The following is a 26,174-nucleotide window of genomic DNA, read 5'->3' on the forward strand; positions in this document are numbered from 1 at the left end:
AGCGTGGAAGGGTATACTCAGATGTGAGTCCCTTGCTCATTGCACCATCAGGATTCAAGCAAGCCGGGCCGAAGACGCCTGAAATGGCAGAAACCGGTCCCCGGAAGCTTGTTTCCTTCCCAGTATAAGAATTGGCTTGGTAGTTTGGTTTGCCCTGTTCCCATCATGCACTGGGACAGGAACAGACTAATTTGCATATAGCCAAGTTCTGAGCTGGGATGGTGCAGTGAGCTAAAAAACGGTGATGGATCAAGCCCTGATCTTTGGACTGGGTAAGAGTGGTCTGCTTAATTCAGGCACTCTGTTCATCACCACCCCCTTTTCTGAATCATTTTGTCCACCATAAGCGTGGAAGGGTATACTCAGATGTGAGTCCCTTGCTCATTGCACCATCAGGATTCAAGCAAGCCGGGCCGAAGACGCCTGAAATGGCAGAAACCGGTCCCCGGAAGCTTGTTTCCTTCCCAGTATAAGAATTGGCTTGGTAGTTTGGTTTGCCCTGTTCCCATCATGCACTGGGACAGGAACAGACTAATTTGCATATAGCCAAGTTCTGAGCTGGGATGGTGCAGTGAGCTAAAAAACGGTGATGGATCAAGCCCTGATCTTTGGACTGGGTAAGAGTGGTCTGCTTAATTCAGGCACTCTGTTCATCACCACCCCCTTTTCTGAATCATTTTGTCCACCTTAAGCGTGGAAGGGTATACTCAGATGTGAGTCCCTTGCTCATTGCACCATCAGGATTCAAGCAAGCCGGGCCGAAGACGCCTGAAATGGCAGAAACCGGTCCCCGGAAGCTTGTTTCCTTCCCAGTATAAGAATTGGCTTGGTAGTTTGGTTTGCCCTGTTCCCATCATGCACTGGGACAGGAACAGACTAATTTGCATATAGCCAAGTTCTGAGCTGGGATGGTGCAGTGAGCTAAAAAACGGTGATGGATCAAGCCCTGATCTTTGGACTGGGTAAGAGTGGTCTGCTTAATTCAGGCACTCTGTTCATCACCACCCCCTTTTCTGAATCATTTTGTCCACCATAAGCGTGGAAGGGTATACTCAGATGTGAGTCCCTTGCTCATTGCACCATCAGGATTCAAGCAAGCCGGGCCGAAGACGCCTGAAATGGCAGAAACCGGTCCCCGGAAGCTTGTTTCCTTCCCAGTATAAGAATTGGCTTGGTAGTTTGGTTTGCCCTGTTCCCATCATGCACTGGGACAGGAACAGACTAATTTGCATATAGCCAAGTTCTGAGCTGGGATGGTGCAGTGAGCTAAAAAACGGTGATGGATCAAGCCCTGATCTTTGGACTGGGTAAGAGTGGTCTGCTTAATTCAGGCACTCTGTTCATCACCACCCCCTTTTCTGAATCATTTTGTCCACCATAAGCGTGGAAGGGTATACTCAGATGTGAGTCCCTTGCTCATTGCACCATCAGGATTCAAGCAAGCCGGGCCGAAGACGCCTGAAATGGCAGAAACCGGTCCCCGGAAGCTTGTTTCCTTCCCAGTATAAGAATTGGCTTGGTAGTTTGGTTTGCCCTGTTCCCATCATGCACTGAGACAGGAACAGACTAATTTGCATATAGCCAAGTTCTGAGCTGGGATGGTGCAGTGAGCTAAAAAACGGTGATGGATCAAGCCCTGATCTTTGGACTGGGTAAGAGTGGTCTGCTTAATTCAGGCACTCTGTTCATCACCACCGCCTTTTCTGAATCATTTTGTCCACCTTAAGCGTGGAAGGGTATACTCAGATGTGAGTCCCTTGCTCATTGCACCATCAGGATTCAAGCAAGCCGGGCCGAAGACGCCTGAAATGGCAGAAACCGGTCCCCGGAATCTTGTTTCCTTCCCAGTATAAGAATTGGCTTGGTAGTTTGGTTTGCCCTGTTCCCATCATGCACTGGGACAGGAACAGACTAATTTGCATTTAGCCAAGTTCTGAGCTGGGATGGTGCAGTGAGCTAAAAAACGGTGATGGATCAAGCCCTGATCTTTGGACTGGGTAAGAGTGTTCTGCTTAATTCAGGCACTCTGTTCATCACCACCCCCTTTTCTGAATCATTGTGTCCACCATAAGCGTGGAAGGGTATACGCAGATGTGAGTCCCTTGCTCATTGCACCATCAGGATTCAAGCAAGCCGGGCCGAAGACGCCTGAAATGGCAGAAACCGGTCCCCGGAAGCTTGTTTCCTTCCCAGTATAAGAATTGGCTTGGTAGTTTGGTTTGCCCTGTTCCCATCATGCACTGGGACAGGAACAGACTAATTTGCATATAGCCAAGTTCTGAGCTGGGATGGTGCAGTGAGCTAAAAAACGGTGATGGATCAAGCCCTGATCTTTGGACTGGGTAAGAGTGGTCTGCTTAATTCAGGCACTCTGTTCATCACCACCCCCTTTTCTGAATCATTTTGTCCACCATAAGCGTGGAAGGGTATACTCAGATGTGAGTCCCTTGCTCATTGCACCATCAGGATTCAAGCAAGCCGGGCCGAAGACGCCTGAAATGGCAGAAACCGGTCCCCGGAAGCTTGTTTCCTTCCCAGTATAAGAATTGGCTTGGTAGTTTGGTTTGCCCTGTTCCCATCATGCACTGGGACAGGAACAGACTAATTTGCATATAGCCAAGTTCTGAGCTGGGATGGTGCAGTGAGCTAAAAAACGGTGATGGATCAAGCCCTGATCTTTGGACTGGGTAAGAGTGGTCTGCTTAATTCAGGCACTCTGTTCATCACCACCCCCTTTTCTGAATCATTTTGTCCACCATAAGCGTGGAAGGGTATACTCAGATGTGAGTCCCTTGCTCATTGCACCATCAGGATTCAAGCAAGCCGGGCCGAAGACGCCTGAAATGGCAGAAACCGGTCCCCGGAAGCTTGTTTCCTTCCCAGTATAAGAATTGGCTTGGTAGTTTGGTTTGCCCTGTTCCCATCATGCACTGGGACAGGAACAGACTAATTTGCATATAGCCAAGTTCTGAGCTGGGATGGTGCAGTGAGCTAAAAAACGGTGATGGATCAAGCCCTGATCTTTGGACTGGGTAAGAGTGGTCTGCTTAATTCAGGCACTCTGTTCATCACCACCCCCTTTTCTGAATCATTTTGTCCACCATAAGCGTGGAAGGGTATACTCAGATGTGAGTCCCTTGCTCATTGCACCATCAGGATTCAAGCAAGCCGGGCCGAAGACGCCTGAAATGGCAGAAACCGGTCCCCGGAAGCTTGTTTCCTTCCCAGTATAAGAATTGGCTTGGTAGTTTGGTTTGCCCTGTTCCCATCATGCACTGGGACAGAAACAGACTAATTTGCATATAGCCAAGTTCTGAGCTGGGATGGTGCAGTGAGCTAAAAAACGGTGATGGATCAAGCCCTGATCTTTGGACTGGGTAAGAGTGGTCTGCTTAATTCAGGCACTCTGTTCATCATCACCCCCTTTTCTGAATCATTTTGTCCACCATAAGCGTGGAAGGGTATACTCAGATGTGAGTCCCTTGCTCATTGCACCATCAGGATTCAAGCAAGCCGGGCCGAAGACGCCTGAAATGGCAGAAACCGGTCCCCGGAAGCTTGTTTCCTTCCCAGTATAAGAATTGGCTTGGTAGTTTGGTTTGCCCTGTTCCCATCATGCACTGGGACAGGAACAGACTAATTTGCATATAGCCAAGTTCTGAGCTGGGATGGTGCAGTGAGCTAAAAAACGGTGATGGATCAAGCCCTGATCTTTGGACTGGGTAAGAGTGGTCTGCTTAATTCAGGCACTCTGTTCATCACCACCCCCTTTTCTGAATCATTTTGTCCACCATAAGCGTGGAAGGGTATACTCAGATGTGAGTCCCTTGCTCATTGCACCATCAGGATTCAAGCAAGCCGGGCCGAAGACGCCTGAAATGGCAGAAACCGGTCCCCGGAAGCTTGTTTCCTTCCCAGTATAAGAATTGGCTTGGTAGTTTGGTTTGCCCTGTTCCCATCATGCACTGGGACAGGAACAGACTAATTTGCATATAGCCAAGTTCTGAGCTGGGATGGTGCAGTGAGCTAAAAAACGGTGATGGATCAAGCCCTGATCTTTGGACTGGGTAAGAGTGGTCTGCTTAATTCAGGCACTCTGTTCATCACCACCCCCTTTTCTGAATCAGAGAAGTTTAGGCAACGTTTGTAGACAGTTGGCCCAATGGGAGGTCTTAAAAAGGGCTTTGGTCCCTGGTTCCCTTACTTCCCAACCCTTTGTGAAGGACTTGTTGTTTAAGGCCAATAGCGCCTCTCTCTCGTAAACCTGTCTGAGCGTGATACTTGGCTTGGGAGAGGCAGAGGGTATGGCCCTAGGCACGGGTCCGGCGCGGACGGGCGCAGACGGGCTCGCCTCCGGCGCACCCGCTGCGCTCGTCCGCTGCGCTTCCTAGTAAGGGGAGCCATTTAAGGAGGAAAGGGCGGGAGGGGCGGAGCACTAGACTGCTCGGCCGGCTCCCGACCCAATATGGCGGAACCCACGGAGGAGATCTGCCTCCGGTGCTAGGTTTAGGCTAAAGTGCAAATCAATAGCAGTGCTATGCTAAAATGAGCAACACGATATTAAAATCGGCAATTATTAAAATGTCCTAGTCGGGCAGAGTTATACAAAACAAAGCAGCAGTCGCAATGTTAAAAAAGCACAGTCCCGGCTTCCGCCTCAGGACTCTCACTCACACGCTCGCACTCGCAATCAGTGTAGAGTGTGGGGATGCTCGGTTTTAAGGAGGAAAGGGCGGGAGGGGCGGAGCACTAGACTGCTCGGCCGGCTCCCGACCCAATATGGCGGAACCCACGGAGGAGAGCTGCCTCCGGTGCTAGGTTTAGGCTAAAGTGCAAATCAATAGCAGTGCTATGCTAAAATGAGCAACACAATATTAAAATCGGCAATTATTAAAATGTCCTAGTCGGGCAGAGTTATACAAAACAAAGCAGCAGTCGCAATGTTAAAAAAGCACAGTCCCGGCTTCCGCCTCAGGACTCTCACTCACACGCTCGCACTCGCAATCAGTGTAGAGTGTGGGGATGCTCGGTTTTAAGGAGGAAAGGGCGGGAGGGGCGGAGCACTAGACTGCTCGGCCGGCTCCCGACCCAATATGGCGGAACCCACGGAGGAGAGCTGCCTCCGGTGCTAGGTTTAGGCTAAAGTGCAAATCAATAGCAGTGCTATGCTAAAATGAGCAACACAATATTAAAATCGGCAATTATTAAAATGTCCTATTCGGGCAGAGTTATACAAAACAAAGCAGCAGTCGCAATGTTAAAAAAGCACAGTCCCGGCTTCCGCCTCAGGACTCCCACTCACACGCTCGCACTCGCAATCAGTGTAGAGCAGGGGTACTCAAAGTACGGCCCGCGGGCCAGTAGCGGCCCGGCAAGCCTTCAGTGGCGGCCCGCGGAGCTTGGAACACATCGCACCTGTGTGTGTTTTTTTTTAACTTCAGCAAACACCTCGGGGAGCAGCAGTGCGAGTCAGAGACACTGCTCGGTGGGGGCCCGGGCGATTCCAGCCACATTCAAGAGTGGAGCTGCAGGGGCGCTAAGAGGTGAACAAAGCCTCATTTACATACAAATGGTCGTTTAAAGACCTGTGCAGTACTGGGGTGCCCAGGAGGCTGTGTCAGCCAGGCTGACGCACAGGGGAGAGGGGGTGGGAGAGGGGAGGACAGCAGGAACTGAGAGCCCAGTGAGGTAGGAGGGCAGAGCAGGGAGTGAGAGCCGGGTGAGGGAGGTGGAGGGCAGCAGGGAGTGAGAGCCTGGGTGAGGGAGGTGGAGGGCAGAGCAGGAAGTGAGAGCCTCGGTGAGGGAGGTGGAGGGCAGAGCAGAGAGTGAGAGCCTGGGTGAGGGAGGTGGAGGGCAGCAGGGAGTGAGAGCCCGGGTGAGGGAGGTGGAGGGCAGAGCAGGGAGTGAGAGCCTGGGTGAGGGAGGTGGAGGGCAGCAGGGAGTGAGAGCCCGGGTGAGGGAGGTGGAGGGCAGAGCAGGGAGTGAGAGCCTGGGTGAGGGAGGTGAAGGGCAGCAGGGAGTGAGAGCCGGGCGAGGGAGGTGGAGGGCAGAGCAGGGAGTGAGAGCCTGGGTGAGGGAGGTGGAGGGCATCAGGGAGTGAGAGCCCGGGTGAGGGAGGTGGAGGGCCGAGCAGGGAGTGAGAGCCTGGGTGAAGGAGGTGGAGGGCAGAGCAGGGAGTGAGAGCACGGGTGAGGGAGGTGGAGGGCAGAGCAGGGAGTGAGAGCCCGGGTGAGGGAGGTGGAGGGTAACAGGGAGTGAGAGCCTGGGTGAGGGAGGTGGAGGGCAGCAGGGAGTGAGAGCCCGGGTGAGGGAGGTGGGAGGGCAGCGGGGAGTGAGAGCCCGGGTGAGGTGGGAGGGCAGAGCAGGGAGTGAGAGCCTGGGTGAGGGAGGTGGAGGGCAGCAGGGAGTGAGAGCCCGGGTGAGGGAGGTGGAGGGCAGAGCAGGGAGTGAGAGCCTGGGTGATGGAGGTGGAGGGCAGAGCAGGGAGTGAGAGCACGGGTGAGGGAGGTGGAGGGCAGAGCAGGGAGTGAGAGCCCGGGTGAGGGAGGTGGAGGGTAACAGGGAGTGAGAGCCTGGGTGAGGGAGGTGGAGGGCAGCAGGGAGTGAGAGCCCGGGTGAGGGAGGTGGGAGGGCAGCGGGGAGTGAGAGCCCGGGTGAGGTGGGAGGGCAGAGCAGGGAGTGAGAGCCCGGGTGAGGGAGGTGGGAGGGAAGAGCATGGAGTGAGTGTCCGGGTGTGGGAGGTGGGAGGGCAGAGCAGGGAGTGAAAGCCCAGGTGAGGGAGGTGGAGGGCAGCAGGGAGTGAGAGCCGGGTGAGGTGACAGAGGGCAGCAGGGAGTTAGAGCCGGGTGAGGTGGGAGGGCAGCAGGGAATGAGAGCCGTGTGCGGTGACAGAGGGCAGCAGGGAGTGAGAGCCGGGTGAGGTGACAGAGGGCAGCAGGGAGTGAGAGCCAGGTGAGGTGAGACAGATAGAGATAGAGACAGATAGAGACAGGGACAGACGGAGCTAGATAGAGGCGGAGACAGATAGAGGTAGAGACAGAGAGAGAGACAGATAGAGAGAGAGACAGACAGAGGGAGACAGACAGAGGGAGAGAGGGAGACAGAGAGAGGGAGACAGACAAAGGGAGGGAGATAGACAGAGGGAGACAGACAGACAGAGGGAGATAGACAGAGGGAGGGAGACAGACAGAGGGAGGGAGACAGACAGACAGAGGGAGACAGACAGAGGGAGACAGACAGAGGGAGGGAGGCAGAGGGAGACAGACAGAGACAGACAGAGGGAGACCGAGGGAGACAGAGGGAGACAGAGGGAGACAGACAGAGGGAGGGAGACAGACAGACAGAGGGAGACAGACAGAGGGAGACAGACAGAGGGAGGGAGGCAGAGGGAGACAGACAGAGACAGACAGAGGGAGACAGAGGGAGACAGACAGAGGGAGGGAGACAGACAGAGGGAGGGAGACAGACAGACAGAGGGAGGGAGACAGAAAGACAGAGGGAGACAGACAGAGGGAGGGAGACAGACAGAGGGAGGGAGACAGACAGAGGGAGGTAGACAGAAAGACAGAGCTAGACAGACAGAGGGAGGGAGATAGACAGAGGGAGGGAGACAGACAGAGGGAGACAGACAGACAGAGGGAGAGAGGGAGACAGACAGAGGGAGACAGACAGAGGGAGGGAGATAGACAGAGGGAGACAGATAGACAGAGGGAGATAGACAGAGGGAGGGAGACAGACAGAGGGAGACAGACAGAGGGAGACAGACAGAGGGAGGGAGGCAGAGGGAGACAGACAGAGACAGACAGAGGGAGACCGAGGGAGACAGAGGGAGACAGAGGGAGACAGACAGAGGGAGGGAGACAGACAGACAGAGGGAGGGAGACAGAAAGACAGAGGGAGGGAGACAGAACGACAGAGGGAGGGAGACAGAAAGACAGAAGGAGACAGACAGAGGGAGGGAAGGAGACAGACAGAGGGAGGGAGGGAGGGAGGGAGACAGAATGAGGGAGGGAGGGAGGGAGACAGAGGGAGATAGACAGAGGGAGGGAGACAGACAGAGGGAGACAGACAGACAGAGGGAGGGAGGGAGACAGACAGAGGGAGACAGACAGAGGGAGGGAGGCAGAGGGAGACAGACAGAGGGAGACAGAGGGAGACAGAGGGAGAGAGGGAGACAGACAGAGGGAGGGAGACAGACAGAGGGAGGGAGACAGACAGACAGAGGGAGGGAGACAGAAAGACAGAGGGAGGGAGACAGAAAGACAGAGGGAGACAGACAGAGGGAGGGAGACAGACAGAGGGAGGGAGACAGACAGAGGGAGGTAGACAGAAAGACAGAGCTAGACAGATAGAGGGAGGGAGATAGACAGAGGGAGGGAGGGAGGGAAACGAAGGGAGGGAGGGAGACAGAGGGAGGGAGGGAGACAGAGGGAGGGAGGGAGACAGAGGGAGGGAGAGAGGGAAACGGAGGGAGGGAGGGAGACAGAGGGAGGGATGGAGACAGACGGAGGGAGGGAGACAGACTGAGGGCAGACGGAGGGAGGGAGACAGAGGGAGATGGACAGTGGGACACAGATAGAGGGAGACAGATGGAGGGAGATGGAGAGAGGTAAGAGAGGGAGGGAGACAGAGAGAGAAAGAGAGGTAAGACAGAGACAGAGGGAGAGAGACAGAGGGAGACAGAGAGAGAGGGAAGGAGGGAGCGAGAGAGAGATAGAAGGAGGGAGACAGAGGGAGGGAGAGATAGGGAGAGAGAGAGAGAAAGAGAGATGTGTGTGTATGCTGGTCTGTTGGCTCAGTGGATGAACGTCTCCGCTGCAGGGGCCTGTGTTCAACTTCATGGTCACAGTTTTTTTCTTTCTAGCCCCTTCCCCCTCCCCCACTGACCCCGCCTCCACCGGTGCGGCCCTCGGCCACAAACCACACTGTAAATTTGGCCCCCGAGAGAAAGTTTGTGAGTACCCATGGTGTAGAGTGTGGGGATGCTCGGTTTTAAGGAGGAAAGGGCGGGAGGGGCGGAGCACTAGACTGCTCGGCCGGCTCCCGACCCAATATGGCGGAACCCACGGTGGAGAGCTGCCTCCGGTGCTAGGTTTAGGCTAAAGTGCAAATCAATAGCAGTGCTATGCTAAAATGAGCAACACAATATTAAAATCGGCAATTATTAAAATGTCCTAGTCGGGCAGAGTTATACAAAACAAAGCAGCAGTCGCAATGTTAAAAAAGGACAGTCCCGGCTTCCGCCTCAGGACTCTCACTCACACGCTCGCACTCGCAATCCAATGCATGAGATATTGTATTATATTTTAGAAACACTGTTTCCTAAGCTATATATACCTATTTGACAAAACTAAATTCTGACTTGAATACATTTGTTTTTAAAATTCCCATACACTGTGGTTAATGTGGTCTCTCCATTTGACTACATACATTCTTGTATGCCTGGATGATATTTTCATCTTCAAGTTAATAGCAATATTCTTATCAATAAAGTTAAGGTACCTTGAATCATCTTAAGTCCATGACCTTTGATGCTGTCATACAGGTCACATGATATTTTTAAATGGCTTAATCAAGCATGCTAAGGGCCAAGGCTAAAATGCACTTGTAATAAGGAAGGCGGAATGTGTGCCACATATGTGACAGAGTAACCCTTCCTCCAAACCTTTGCTTAGTGTTTATTTGTTATATTATTACTTTTGTTATTCCAGGTCTATTTGATTTTGAGTATAAAGTTTGATGTGGGAGTGTGTACATGTAATCTTAATGTATTGTCTATTCTGTTTTGCAAATATAGAACCTACTGTATTTCACGGCTGATGGCTTTACGCTTCAGCCTTGATTGCTCTAGTGTTATCCTGGTCTTTGTGTTTCATCCTTGGTGGTTGCACCTGCCATCTTAGTCCTCCAGCATTGTATTGTAGATAGGAGCATGCCCTTTATCACCTATCTTTTGTGTGTCATTCTTCCTAGTGTTACCTCTGTCTTTCACCTCTGAGTCTGTCTCTGTCTTAAATATTAACTGTCCTATCTAAATAAATACATGTTCTTTTGACCTTTCTATATCATGATGCACACACATTTTTTGCCCCTTTTTTACCCATGTGTGTCCTATATCCTTACAGACATCATTGCCAACTATCCTTTTTACCTCACTGTGTCCTGGCCTATTTATGTCCTCAACTCCTTTTTTCCCAAGTATGGGGCCGATTCCGATCTGGGTCAAAAAGCACTCCAACCGAGCCAGATCCAGGGTATTTTCCAACCCATCCGGACTCCTGCAGTCTGACCGAGCGAGTACGATGCAGCCGTATGCTGTCGGACTCGATTCAGTCGGACTCCCATTGAAGTCAATGGGAGCCGGTCGTACAACACGTGCATGGGCTCCCATTGACTGAATGGGTATGTTGCGGACAAGTGCGCCCCCTACAGTGGGTAGGCGGTGGTGCCATTCGCACCGTACATGTCTGTGTTGGGGAGACCCATGGGTCTCCCCTATGTCTGAGCCGTAAGGCTGCGGGCAATAGGGGGTCCGATGCAGACCCCCAAAGTGCAGCTCCGGGAACTATAGCTAGCCGGAAGCTCCAACTTGATCCGGCTGTCCGAATCGAGCATCGTACTGGCACGATTGGAATTTGCCTCCATTGCGCGCCACTGTTAGCTTACGGCTGAGACGTACGGAGCGGTTCGGACCCGGAAACAATTCGGATGGAGATTTCGCACAAGTTTTCATCGTACTTCGACGTCCGGACCCGGGTACAAACCGGACGGAAATTCAGCCTCCGAATCCGACCCGCTAATGCCTAACCCGATTCGGAGCCCTTCCGACTGAGCTCGGAATCGGCCCCTTTGTGTCCATACTTTCCTATGTCATCTGTACTGTGTGTGTTCTTTTGACCTTCATGCGGCCTGACTTATTTATGTCTTTTCTGGCTTCTGACATTGCAGTGTAGGCCAGCAAGATAGCTCAGCCATTTAAACGCTCACCGCTGGCATCTCTCCTGACCTGTAGCTTATGATCAAATACTGACAAGGGCAACACAGCAGTTTAACCCTGTGAGTACCCTTGAATAGGTTAATAGTAAAATGTATTAAAAGGCATCAGTATAAAATACTATAAAAAAGAAAATGCTGTTAATTATTAATATTTCATAATGCCTCTTCTCTTCTGTGCTTTCAGCAACATCTTGGGTGGATACCCAGTGCCAGACGTGTCCAAAAGGGACTTTTTCAAACATCACAGACACAAGCTCTCCCTGCCTGAACCACACACAGTAAGTGTCCAACGTGACCCTAGAATCCATTGAATACTCTTAATGTCCTCAGCCCTCAATATCCTGGTCAGTCTCATTTCCTGGCCTAAGGACCATTGTTAGAAGTTTTCTGAGCCAAACCAGGGATAGTGAGAATCCAAACAAGCCCTGAACCGTGTACTTATGGGATTTAGAGACATCATACCAAGCTATAAAATGAAACAACGCTGAACAAAGAGATCTGGGGGTTGAAAGGTAGGTGACTTTAGCAAGAAAAAGAGTGGCTGCAAGGATGAAGGAGATTCCAGAGGATCTGGGAGTGCAGCTGGTGGTCAGGCAGGATGTCTTACAGCATGGGAAGATGTTGTCCAAAGGAAGTATCTTAATTTGCTTGGAGCCAAAGGTTTGAGCTTGCCAGATGGGGGCTGGAATCAGAGATAATATATTTGGGGCTAGCAGGCGAAGTCTTGGGACCCCATTAGGATGGCGGGCGGCTTGCCCCTGCCGGGCTGGCAGTGGTCACCACCTGCCATATTATTATGGCTGGGGGGTCCGCGGCGGACGGAAAGACCGTATTACAATGTGCATTTAGGAATGCCTAGGCATGCGGAGTCTGCTAGGGGGCCCCGTTTTGGGCCCCCAAGGACTCCAGGGGGGTGGGGGGTGCACATGTGGGGGTACCTATGGTATCCTCCTGCAGTTCTATGCACAACATGGCAGGCACCGCGCGGTGCCTGCCATGTTGTGCATGGAAGTGCACAACATGCCTCCCTAACATTGTGGCGGGCGGTGCTGAGTGCACCGCCCGCCACAATGTTAGGGATGCAGGATGCACCCACCACTGTGGCGGGTGCATCCTAATAGCACCCACGGGACCCCCGCCCTTATGGTGGGCGGTACATTTTCACGACGGGATGACGGACGGACAAAGTGTATGCATGTATGGAATTTCAATGCAGTTGTGTTTTTATTAATACGTCTCTATTTGGAAGGCATGCAATTCATTTTTAGAGATAAAATGGAAATATCAAGTTTTATGAGGAAGATAGCATTTATTTGCATATATTATAATTTCTGAGAAAAATTTGAGCATTTTGGTGGAACCTACTCATTTTAAACAAAAAAATGTTCAAGTATTTAAGTCACATATTGCGTAATATAGCCTTATAGCCCGCCGTAGAGGGCTATTCCGGCTATTAAAGGCCCTCTCCAGCGTTAAAGGCCCCGAGCCGAAGGGCTATAAGGCTATTAGAACATTCTGTCACTAGAGGACAGAATGTTCTAACAAAAAAAACAAAGCCTTATGGGAGCGTGAGGGGATTGGAATCCCCTCAGGTTCCCTGAAGCCTTTGTTCACAGCCAGAGCTGTGAACAAAGAAACATTGTAATGTTGGAGCCCAGGCTTATACCAGCCATTATAAGCCCAGAGCACTCCATTGTTTTCAATGGAGCTCCCAACATTCCAATGTTCTAATTTTTGTTAAACATTGCTAATTTTGCTGAATCATTTTCATTGCAATCTGTGGTTTATTACTGTTTGCTAATGAACACGTGTCATTCACAATTGAAAAAGTTCTCAGACCAGTTATAAAGCCTAGGGCCTTTCTCATTCTCTTAAAATTATGGCCAGGTGTTTGATTACATTTTCTTCGCTCAATGAGCCATTGCTCTAGCACATCATTTAGTGATGATTTTGGAGATTGGCAATATTTTGGATTATGATCAGGTAATATTGTACCCTCAACTCTTCCACAGGTTGCTGATTGTCTTTCACATCAATTGGCTTGATTTGTCATACAACACGGTGTCCATGGCGAAATTTGTTATCCCGGCATTGAACTTGTTTGATAGCCCTGCATTGATTGTGTAAATATAAGGGAGCCCTGGGCAAAACATATTATTGAGTTTACGTGGATTTACATCATGTTGGTACAGGAACTTGGGGGTCGATTACGATGGCGGTGAATCCGCATCCTCCGGGCCGGTGGAAGCCACCGGCGGCCCGGAGGATGCGGATTCACCGCCGCGGCATAGAAAACACCCACCGCCAGATTATGATGGCGATGGGATCAGCGGCGGACAGCAGGTCTGTCCGCCGCTGATCCGCGGGGTGTGGGCAGCAATATGGTGGCGGTGTCTGCAAGACACCGCCAGCCACATTAGGATGGGTGCGGAAACATGCTTTTCCGCTGTGGCTTTTCCGCCGTGGAAAAGCATGTGGACCTTTGCTTCTGGGGGCCCCTTGCGGGCCCCCAGGATGTTGGGGGGTTGGGGGTGCACATGGGGGGTACCTATGGTACCCCCCTGCAGTTGCATGCACAATGCGGCAGGCAACGCGCGGTGCCTGCCGCTTTGTGCATGCAAATGCACAGCATGCACTTTTAACTTTGCGGCGGGTGCTGCTTAAAGCAGCACCCGCCGCAATGTTAAATATACAAGATATGACCGCCAGGGTGGCGGTCACATCCTAATTGCAATGGAGGGAACGCCACTGCCCCTGCGGACGGTCCGTCCACCTCGGGGGTGGCGGACGGACGCAGGTCCGTCCGCCATCGTAATCGACCCCTTGGTTCCCTGCTAGATTTTGTATTGGTATTAAAAGAAGCTCTGGGCCTCATTGATTTTCTAGAGTACAGCGATCTACATGCTCCAAGTGATTGCTATTCGTGAGGTTGCTCTTAAAGTACTTCTTGTGTCTTGATGACGATCTAACAAATTGTAAAGGGTCAAAACGCCATCTACATACCGCTGTCAAACTGGGAAAGGCATTAATTGTGTTGAGTTTCTGTTGTAATACAGGAAAACCTTATCGAATTATAAACCCTTTGCCGTTGTGACTGTTTTTTCATTTACACTGCATCTTGTCAGTATATCTAAGTCTAGTGTAACATGAGCACAAATTGTATACTGTATTGTGCTGTTATTTTTGTATACATTTTTTAATAATACGTTTTGCTGTTTTGGAGAATTTCTTTTGTGGGTAACTGGTAAAGTTACTTTACGACACAAGATTCAGTTTCTTCAGATTACTATAACTGCTGAATTTCTTTGGTTTTGTGTGTGTAAAATGTGAATCGAACTATAACGTCTCTATAAACTTTGTTTCTTTCAGTACATTTCTAAAGTTTTTTTAATGTTATTTCCTAACTCTAACATCCCTGTAACCTTTGGGTTTTTTCAGTGAATTTCTGTGTTCGTTTTTAGTGTTAAGCGATATTTAAGTACCGTACATTGATCCAACTGCCGCTGTACACGGGTTGGCTGCAGGGCCTGCGGCCAACCCCTCACATGCAGTCAACCTTGTGTTGCATAGGGCCTTGGGCTGTGCATGGTGGCAGGTTGGCCACTGGGCCTGGCTGCAGGACAACCCCTAAAAGGTAGACAACCCGGAAGAGGGGCAACCCAGCTCTCTCCCCCTGGCCAATTTTGGCCCCTTAGACACTATCTCCCAGCCACCATTTTTATGTGGGGAGGGGGTACGTAACCCCCTCTCGGCCCAGAGACCCCATCCCCTGGGGCCAGGCCACATTATGATGTGGGAGGAGGGCATGCAGCCCCTCTCCCTGGGGCAATATTGGCCCCAGGAACCCCATGCAGCGGGGCCAGGCCAGTAAAGTGTGGGTGCCCTGGAATCCACCCAGGGCATTTACTACATCATTGTTGGAGGTGCAGGGGAACCCCAATGCCCCAACTGCCCCAACCAGCTCCCTGCCTCCGGTGGGTGCCGGCATTGCTCTGGCCCACACAGAGCAGCTAAAAAAAGCCACTCCCTGCGGGAAGGAGCAATTTGTTCATCTGTTTTCCTGCCACTTCATTGCAGGTAGGGAAACACATGGAAAGTTACTCCCAGCAGGCAGGATAATGTTTGATGCTCCCGCCCACTGGGAATGGACTTAGTGTTAGATCTTGCTTGGCAGGATATTTAAACTTGCTCCCCCATGCGAGAGCAAACTCAGGTTCTCCAGGGGTCTCAAGGACCACTAATGGCTCCGAGAGGGAGGCCGCGCTGCCCCCTCCCATTATTTGCACAGCTGGGCCCTTGGGGTTGGCATCTCTGGGGCCAAAAACAGCCTGGGGAGGGGAGGGGAGCCACATGCCCCCTCCCAATATTGCAAAAGGCTGGGCCCCGAGGTTGGAGTCCCTGGGATCGAAATTGGCCTGGGAGGGGGGCCGCCCGCGCCCCCTCTCCAATTAAATTGTAAACAATTTCCCCGGGTTGTTTTTAATTTTTTTTTATTTTACCCTGGATCCTCTGTGAATTCGCAGGAACCTTTTTCAAAACAACATTTAGGCCCCGCGGGGGTCCACCAGGCCTAGGGGGTTAGGGTGTTCCTACCTTGCCCCCTTCTTTTTTTGCCATTTTATTGGGACTCAAGTCCTAACATGGCTGCCACCACTTCCTGGATGAAGTAATGGCAGCCAATCAGATCTCACCATGAGATCTGTCAGATCTGCTGAGTGTCTGCGTCCTTAGATCTCTCTAAGTCTTTTTTCTTTAATAACTCCCAAACTTCTGAATGAATTGACACATTACAAAAAACACTCTTTCTGGGCCAAGAGCTAGCTTTCTGCTAAATTTGTGTAATTTCGTTAAGCAGTTCGGGCTGTAATCATGTTTAAAATTCCCATGAGAAATTGCATGGGGTAAACGTGTTTTGGAACCCCCTTTTTCTCTTCCCCTCACTTGACGAATTGCCCATAAACATTCAGAGAGCAACGGAAGTGACTGGCACACTAGTTTTGAAAATGTTGTGAAGATTTGTCAAATGGCGCCAAAGTCATTAGCAAAACAAAAAACACCCAAAAACACTTTTCCTATGGAAACTATGTCCTAACTATAACTACCTACTAGCGACTGCCAGTAGGTAATATTCAAAATACCCAGGGCCTTGTGAGATTTATGTGGGCACGCAACTTCAAATAATGGAGCGATCTGATTGACCACCGGGGCCTTTATTCCTGTCAGCCATCTCACTCCTGCAGCAGCACTCGCTGTGATTGGCTGGCTGCAACACAGACAGAAATGTTGTGGCCACCATTACACTCGGTTCCCATATTGTGAAAGTTAAAGATAATTAAGGTATAAGAAGGTAGGTTAGGGATACCCTGACTCTTGTGGGGGAGGTTCGTGATGGATTCCACACCCCGTGGTGAAATTTGGAGAAAACAAAATTCAGGGGCCTGAGATCCAGCTGTAGTCTCTCTGGAGCCTGCATGAGCCCACTGTGCTCCCGAGAGAGTCTTGCAGGAGGACAAGCGAATGTTCTGATTTCCGAGAGACTCTTGCGAGAATCCCATGGGATCGTGAAAAAAGGACTGTACACACCGTCCAGTTGGCCACCCGCAGGGGTTTGGGAGCAGGCACGAGCGAAGGCCATATGCAGCAAAGTGTTGGCCACCTACAGGGCGATACACATCGCCAAACCCCACGTTAGGTACAGCCAAATGCTGTGCGCTGCAGGAGCGTTATATGGTTACGTGTTGTAATAAAATCTTACTTGATGTTAAAAAAAGCCTTAGAAATTCACTGAAACAAAAGGTTAAAGTGACGTTATAGTTAGCCATGGTAGTAATATCCTACTTTGCATTAAAGAAAAACCTTAGCAATTCACTGAAAAAACAAATTTAAAAGGGACGTTATAGTTTGGTGAAAATGTCAGTTAAAACATAAAATTGTAAACCAAAAAAAGCACTGAAATTCACCTGTTATAGTTAAATTAAGAAACTATAACTATTTGGTCAGCTCTTTTATGTCAATGATCTGTAATCTGATCAGTTGTTGCCTTTAACAGATGACAATTTGATTCTTTTATTGAATATGATGAGTATTCCTTGCATAGTTTCCCTGGCAAAGGCCCTTCAATAGTTCATTTATTTGATAGGTATCTCTTTGACATATGATCTCAGATTGGTGGTGTATTCAACATTTCATGCAGCTGATGTTGTTATCATGGTTTCCCGTCATTGATGGGCCATGTTTTGAAGCTTAGATGTCTCTAAAGGATACTCTTTTAATTTCTCTCGTGTGTGATGTTCTAGTTACTCGTCCTCGACTGGTACAATGTATAGGTTTTCATGTCTCTGATTGGTGCTAATATGATGATTTCCTATTTCTGACAAATGTGATTTTGGTGGCTAGCATTCCCTGACCAAACCTGCTTTGACGGTTCCTAGCATCTGTAAGAAGTTGTTTTGAAATGATCTCCATGGGGGCATGACCGGTGCTGCTGTGTTGATCTCATATCATAGGTGGTGTTAATTTCAAGTTGCACACATGTATTATGTTGATGGTCGCATTTCTTGGCAGTTGCTTTTCTGATAACTTCATGTCTCCAACAGGTGCTAGTTTGCGGTTGTCCCATAGTCAGCAAAGTTTTCAAGCGTTCATATCTCTGATGCATGCAGTTTTAATGGGTTTATTTTGTTGAGGTATGTTATTTTATATTTTTTTTCCCAGAGAGCTTCTGTTACATAGATAGTGTTTTTTATATGCCAATCAATCCATCAATAGTAACTTTATTCGGCTTCATGAGCCATAGAAGTGCATGGAAGTGCATGTAATAAATACTAGGGCTGTGCAGAATGTTTCATTCCACCCACGGAATTGGCGGATTCCATGTTACACTTGTAAAGCAGAATTCTGGCAGTATTCTACTAACTGCTGTTTTGCAGAATTGTTTTCCCTTGAGGTTCCAGAAACGCAAGCGAGATTTGGCGTACCTTAGTGCGATTTTCTAATGCAGGCAGTCAGAGGGCTACTTCTCAAGTAAGTTTGGTGCAGCTCGACTCTGAATATTCGGGGTTAGTGACAGACCAGTCCTCTCCATTTACCTTATGTGGAGTTTGCTCCACACTTTCAACTCATGAAGTAACCAGTGTCAAGACCGGGTTAGAATTATCACCGGTCCAGCGAGATATCGCACAGAACTTTTCCTCTTCTAACAGCCCTGAAGAGACATGGGTTAAATCCCATATGACGAAACACGTGGAGGCTGGTTTTTCTTTCTTAACCCATTTCAAGAACATGATAAAAATTCAACATAAAGAACTTTCTGGTGTCGACCTTCACATTTTTTCACAGGATGTACTATAACTGTGGGTTGTAACTCTAAACCCAATACTCTGAACGTGTGCCCAGGACTTGGTTCTAATTTACAGTGTGGGTCTGCACCCACACACTCTCAGGGGTTTTGCTTGGGTTTGTTTCCCCTGACCTGGCAGCACCATAACTATTCCTTTGCGTCCCATACTCTTCTACAAATCTGCTTGAGCGCCATTTCTTCCTGTCCTAATCAAAACCCTCCACAGAACCAATATAGATTTCCTACTTAAATGGCAGCAAAATCAACTCAAATGGGAGCGCGCTCTTGCGCACCACATGGTGCCGTCAATGCTGATTTTTCAGTGCTGCTCTTGCTACTATTGCTAAAGCAGGACAGGTATATTTTCTGCCTGTTGAAAAAAATCCGCAGAATCTCGCTGAGTTTTTATGCAACTCTGCGGAATTCTGCAGAGGGAAACTCTGCGAGTTCCTCTCACCTCTGACAAATACACAACCAACCATTAAAATATTCAGATATAAAATACACATTGTTTACATGTTAGAACAATAAAATCAATAACATTGGTATATAATCAATTACAAGCTCTACAGTTTCATTCATAGCAGGTCTACAGTACTTAAAGATTAAAGTACGTCGTATAGCCTGTAAATTTTCCTAGGAACAGGGTAAAACCTGCAAAAGAACATACCATGTAGAGTACTCTCTGATGACCTATTATCACTAGGGCAGCATGGAACTTCTGCAAACCAAGAGACACATGAGGGTAAAGCAAGTAAAAAGTGCACAGTGTTTAACCTTAAATGGGTTAGCTAGAATCTGTGATGTGAGTTAATTGCAAGGTGTAAATATGATTCCATCACACCAGAGTTTGAGATGGTCATATATATTCGCACGCAAGGTTTCTGACATTCAGTTGGTGTTCTAAGTTTCATGCTATATTATCGAAAACATTGCTAGCACCAATCTGGGAAATGGACTTCATAAAATAAGATAACCAAGGGATTCTTTGTGGATGATCCAGGGCCAATCAATTTTGCAAGATTTGCCAGGATATGGTTGCCTCTTTTTTCCCAGACTGAAACCCATAGAAGCAGGGGGCACAATTGAATTAGATCATTTAAGTACTGGATCCCCACATCCTTGTGGCAAGTATAAGTAAAATAGGTTTGTGGGATCGCAATGGACCTGTGTATGATACGGTTTTCCAGTTTCTGGAGTCCGCTCGGCTTACAGTACCGCAATGACCTACACCATATGTTGCCATGTAAATACATTTACTTTGTGCACATTGACCAATTCCCTTATGGCTTGACATATAATCTAGAAGCAAACCTAAAGACAGCTTCTAATGCTCTGTTGATTTTTTGTGACATTACAGTACATAGATGCCACCAGTATAAAAATTAATCAAAGGGTATCTCTAGATATGTATATGTAAAAGTGTGCACATTGCCAACCAGACTAGCTCCAATATTGTGCAACCGTCTTATTGTGGCTTTCGGCCCACCAATCATAGTGTGTGATTTGGTCATTTTGGATGCAAATATAGCTTTGCCATAAAATCAACAAAAGCGTTGAGTAGTCTCTGAAGGCCATTTACCATCCTGACGAGCAGAACTGAGTTGTCCGCATTTAAAAGTACTGACGCTTCATCAATCAATAAGTCTCCAAACTATTGATTTTTTTTGCTTACATTTGTTTATTAGATTTTAACAATTTAGATACATAGAAGCACAGATTCATACTTGAATTACATGCTTAGATAGATTAACATGGGTTTGGCAGTTGATTATACATTGGTTCTGATCTTCATACATAATTGCAGCTGATCGTCATTACTGACCCAGAAGTACATACCTATTGAGGTAATCTACATTACTTGTGTGTCTTCCGTAGGATGCCTATAAACATGTACCCCAATGTGGGAGCTACGCCTATCTTTGGTGTCATTTGGATTCGTGATTTTCTGTCCGTTCAATTGGGCTATATCCTCTGCCAACTAGTGTTGATACCAAACTGCTGGCCTGTATCTCAAACTGGTAATCTGGGGTCTCCAAACTATTGATATGCAAAGGAAATAGGAATGGTGCTAATACACACCCTTGTCTTGCTCCCCTACTGATTAAAAAAGGGTTGGTTTATTCGCCATTTGCTCCTAGGCTAACATTTGCTGATATGTCTCTAAGTGGAGCTGCCTCAAAATTTAACTATAGGCTTCTACACCCCCACTGTAGTCCTTATATTTCAAAGTTTGAACTGGTGAACACAGTCAAAGGCGCAGGAAAAGTCCAATAATGCTGTATGTATAGAGCCTTTTTGTACCAATGTATATTTTGCAGTTTGTGAATATAAGTTCAGGCACTGGTCAACTGTGCCTTGTCTTAAAGCATATTGGACATTGGCAAGAACAGGGTTATGTTCAGCTCATGCTTCCAATCTGCCAGACAAAATTCTACACATAGTTTTCACTGCAGAATCCAGACGTGATATTGGCTGATACCACCTCGGGTCATCACAATCAGCTTTTCTGTAAATTGGCGCAATTACGATTCAGACCAAAATGGCGGACTATTCAACTATGGCCACTAGGAGAAGTGACCTTCACCGGGGCCAGAAGGGTAGAGAGGAATTCCTAGAGGGGATACGTCCTCTCTAATCAAGTATTAATCAAACAGAGATATCCCACTTAGAATGGATACAGTCGGGTATCAATCTAAACTCCTGGGGTACCAACCGCTCAAGCTTGGGAAATGAAGCAATGCCTTTTTGTTAAATAACCCTCACACACTCTAGTAGTGTCATGCATCATCATCGGGTTCACCCTGACTCCTAAAGGTATTGGTGGGCTCGACCATATTTCAGGGAGCACTTAAGAGAAAAAGGCCAGGGGGTTCTAAAGATTAAAAGTCCTCCTACGACTCCAGGTATGCCTTTATTAGCGGAGTCATAGGGGATATTAAACTAGAAAAAAGGCGGGGTCAAATGGAGGTTATGGTCCTATGACCCTAATTCCACAAATGGAATTGTTTCCAAGATGGTGGAACACCACTCTTCACTGCAGCTCTGGGAACATTAGTTATGATGGGGCCCATAGATCTGGATTATTCCTAAATGTATCGATTAGCACCCACTCTGGGCCTTTGCCAATGGGACTCTTGTGTTGCCAGATGGACTTCTGAGGCCTCGAAAGGGGTAACCACTTGTGAGACCTGAGTCATGCATGCTTTGCTATTACCACACAGGCCATACAGGATGTTAAAGACCTATAGACAGGAGTAAAACGCTTTACCGAGCAAGTGGGGGAGATCATCACATAAGGCTTAGATGCAGCAGAATCGTTAAAAAAAGGTGAATCAATGACCTTTCAAAACACACTCCTGTCTCTAACCACACTTGCTTTTACTAGGGACTTCCATGATTCTTCCTTAATCATGTTCTTCCCCTGAATGTGGCTTCTTTGTAATGGCGTCTACAGGCCTGCAACTCAGTTAGTGCAAACAGGCTTGTTTTTAATGCTCATATGAGGTTAGAATTCAACCAAGAGCAAGCGGAATCAAACCACCGAAAGGGCTGAGCCACAGAGGACCCCAACTTTACTATCAGCAGACAAGTGCAAAAAGAACAATTGATGGACGGAATGCTGAACAATGTCAAACATTCACCCCCAATACAGAGATCTGGGCTTAAATTCATAGTTTCTTTGCTCACCGTGCCATTCCAGGTTGGACCCAGCCATATGCAAAACAGTATTGATCCTGTTCCCCTTGGGAACAGTCCAGCCCGAATTGCTAAGCCAGGTCCTCCTTGGACCAGATGCAAGCATCCTAGGACCAGTTTAGGGGTATAACTCCTCATCAGCCAGGATAGCTTGATTCAGGTGGCATGGTGAGCACGTGACCCACGTCTGGGTATACCAGTCCCACTTAGGGTGACAAATGTAAAAAGAACAAATGATGGACAGAATGCCGAACAATGTTAAACATTCACTGCCAGTACAGAGATCTGGGCTTAATCCATCGTTTGTTGATGCTCCACATTCCATTCCAGTTTAGACCCAGCCATATGCAAATCAGTCTTGACCCTACTACCCAAGAGAACATTCCAGTCCAAGCTACCAGGCCAGGTCCCCCATGACCAGAAACAAGCATCCTGGGGCATGTTTTGGGGTATTACCCCATACCAGCCAGGCTAGCTTGACTCCAGTGTCATGCAGAGTACGGGACCCACGTCTGGGCATACCCGTCCCACTCGGGGTGACAAATGACTATCAGGGTAGACTTGGAATCAAAAAGACATAAAATTAATTCATTCTCTGCATTTTCATCTAGACATATCCATCATGCAGCTATAATTAGAGTAAACAGGTTAGAAAGCAAGGTAGAAGGGTTTACTTTGGGTCACTTTACCGTTAGACCTTTCTTTTTGTTAAATTCAATTTCCAATAAATTAACAATATAGTTTTCCACGTGTTGCCCCACAGACAACATGAATAGCAAAGCATTATGATCACTGGCATAGTTGAGATCAACTGTAAAATCGGTCATTCAATCTTTTAAATCCTGTGAATAAAATAAACTCAATCTTGCTAGCAGCACCTCTCATAGCAAATGTCTGGGCTAGCAAAGAAAGTGAAGGGCAAACCTCACATGAGACAACTAATTTAAAATTCTTTATAAAATTATTACGAATTTCACTATGAGGATTGGTAAAAAAAAATGCATTTGTGCATATTCATAGGTGTTCCTAAAACCACAGAAATTGTCATTAGAATGTTTGCAATAACTGGTGTCGAAATCGCAAGCCTATATAATAGGGACCTATACCTTTTCCCCGTGTATATATTTGCTTACAATGCTTTCCAGCATATGAGGTATATAATTGTGTTAATTATCAAAGATGTTTTTACAGTAGTTGATGATCAGAACAATGCTCGCTCCCTCAAAATGCCACTGGAAATAATCTGTGTCAGTATAACACCAGATTATTCTCCGCGGACCAAACACTGACTTCACAATGGCCAAACCCCTTTTGCCCAGCCCACTCTTGGTGGTGTGGCTAAGGTCTGGAGAGGAGTAACCCTCTATGTGGAATTTGTTTAGGGCCCACGTTTCTTGCAGACAAATCACTCAAACTGCTTGGCATACCCCACCTAATTTTTGTCTTTTAGTTTGCAACTAATGCCTGCAACATCTCAAGAAGCTATTTTAACTAACGTCTTTGACACTTAGGTCTTGTTATTATCACAAGGAGTTTTACCATAAAGAACTGGTTGGGCCAGGGACAGTGCTTAATTTGATCTAGTATTTTCCGGTACTCTGTACCCGTACTTAGTTGTCAACACAGGCACTTATGACAGTTTGCCACAAGGTGGTGCTGTTTGTCTAATATAGAGATGAGCACATCAACAGTTTGTTAATTCATTATACCTTAAAAAAGGCTTATACCTGCCTTCCAAGCCATTCTTATAGCTTTGGGGGCCTGGAATAGTCTGAATTGTCATGCTTGTAAGCGTGTGAAGCTTAGATTTGTTTTGGTTCTGTCATTGACAACATGGGCAGGGGCAGTGGGTGGTGCAAGCTGCAGTGGCCTGCTGACGAGGACCCCAGCACTTATTTTGTCATAAATGAAGTGCTGGCCATGCATGTTGGTTTATTGCATTGTTGCAAAGGCAAAATAAATTTTTCCCAGAGCTGTGCAGTCAGTCATTTTCCTCAAAGATTTTTAAGTAGAAAGGGTGGTTAATTGTAAGTGGGCACGAGAATGCTCGTGTTCAGGTAACTATATCATGTTGGTTGTGCCAGCGCAAGGAGTACATCGCAGCTCCTCTATCTTGTGACTGACACGACTCACTGTCCAGATTAGTCACAAATGGAGGTTTCTTAGGCTGATGTGAATCGACCTCTCAGCACGCACTTCCTCCCACAGAAATACCTTATTTCTCCTGCCTCCCATGCAAGGTTGTTCCTGCATCTTGCTCATAGATGTGTCACTGACCCCTGTAAAACTGGTTATAAGATGACAGTTTCACACCCAGAAGATTTGCTTTTTCCATTAAAACATCACAAATTACTTTAACTAATGATTCATTTGTTTCAGTGTGAGCTGAAAACGAGTCCATTGTTTGTTTATTTAGACACTTCGGCCCGATTCACAGAACTAACTTAAGACAAAATCCTAAACTTACTACCATTTTGGTATTCACAGAAGGCACTTACTCATTTCGGTATTCACAGAAGTTAGTAACCTAACTTTAGAACTCCTAAATGCCTACTGTGAATACCGAAAGTCTTAAAGTTAGGATTTTTCTCAGTTTAGGAGTAGTGAAGTTAGGACTCCTAAATGCCTTCTGTATTGTATTGTATTGTATTGTATTGTATTTAATATTTATACCGTGCATCTGTCACCCTACGGGTATCCTGGCGCCATGTGAATACCGAAAGTCTTAAAGTTAGGATTTTTCTCAGTTTAGGAGAAGTAAAGTTAGGACTCCAGCAGCTGACTACAATCAGTCATATAGAAAGAAATATGTTAAGATAGGTCTTTAAGTGGGATGAAAAATGTGGGGGCTCTCTAAAAGTGTAAATGTAAAATACATTTCTGTGATTCCCATAGTGTGCTGCTACCTGCCCTGTATTTTGGTTTCTCTCTGAGACGTAATTGCATCCAGATATAGAACACAACAACTGAACTACACCTAAAATCTGTCAGTACGATTGGCTTTGTCAATGGTTGTTAGCTGTTTAAGATAAACGAGTAACAATAAGGATTTGTTATAAATAATTAACCTTGAAAAGGTTTCAGTTCTGAAATTTCAATAGTACTGAGGCCGGTGGAAGGAGTTTTGGCCTTCAGTTATGTGCGCTTTATGTTAGCTATGTATGCCCTTTTTTCTGCACATCCTCAACCACCTCTCTTTCCTCTTCAGGACCCTGTTTTCATTCTTCCCCAAATGCACTTCCTTGAATCTCCCTCACTTTACCACTTCCAAACATACACTGCACTCACTCATATTAAGCAATGTATTTCCTTTTGCTTTTGCCCTCTAAATATTTTGCCATCTGTGCACCCCCTTCAGACACATTTCCACATAATTGCAATTGCAACTGGAATAAATGACCATTGTTCTGTGTGCTCTGCAGAGAGGCCAAGCCACTGACAGGCACTTTGCTTTGGCTTCAGTTTCAGAGCCCCTCACAAACATCTGGCATGCTCAAAGCATGCACCAAAAAAAAAACCAGAAACACAACATATTTAAATAGCTATCTCTTGAAGAATGCAACGATTAAGTAAAACATGAAAGAGAGGAACAACATTTTTAACACTCCTTGTTCATAAATCGATCAATGTTTTTGGCATTAAAGTTGTCAAGGGCATAAAGATAGGGTCTGTTTAATGTCATACAGCAGATAACTGTCTGCTGTAAACACATATCTCTTACTTTGCAATTGACTCAGATATTTGGATCAACTTCACAAGGGAACAAGAACCCTAGCCTGCTTGTTTTTTGGATCCATTTTGTGGGGGAACAAATACAGCAGCTAACGGGGCCAGCTACGTGCAACCAGGCCTGGGGTGTCACAGTGGTGGAGGTTAGCATGGCGAGGGGTCCCAGCACAATGTACATAACAGAAGATTAGCATTCTAACACTTACCATTACCGAGAACAAGGCACGAAAACACACGTACTTGCACCCACTCCCACGTGTGACGAATGGAAAGGGGTGGGATCTATGCCTGTGAATGACGAACGCCCAAAACCATGATGCTGAAAGCGTCACTGGCCTATAGTGGATACTGGCATAGACTACAATGGCAATGAAGGGCTTTAGAACAGTAAGCCCTGCGTTATGCGTCACAG

The 26,174-nt window shown here is 47.5% G+C and overlaps 1 protein-coding gene across 1 annotated transcript in view; it reads left to right on the forward strand.

The window, feature by feature from the left end:
- LOC144766617 (uncharacterized) overlaps nt 1-26,174 on the forward strand; it is a 138,156-nt gene that overhangs the window by 52,598 nt on the left and 59,384 nt on the right. The window contains exon 4 of the mRNA XM_078650401.1: nt 11,180-11,273. Within this exon, the coding sequence (XP_078506527.1) occupies nt 11,180-11,273 (94 nt within the window). The remainder of the gene's footprint in view (nt 1-11,179; nt 11,274-26,174) is intronic.

This window comes from Lissotriton helveticus, chromosome 7 (assembly GCF_964261635.1).
Source record: "Lissotriton helveticus chromosome 7, aLisHel1.1, whole genome shotgun sequence".
Classification (NCBI taxonomy): domain Eukaryota; kingdom Metazoa; phylum Chordata; class Amphibia; order Caudata; family Salamandridae; genus Lissotriton; species Lissotriton helveticus.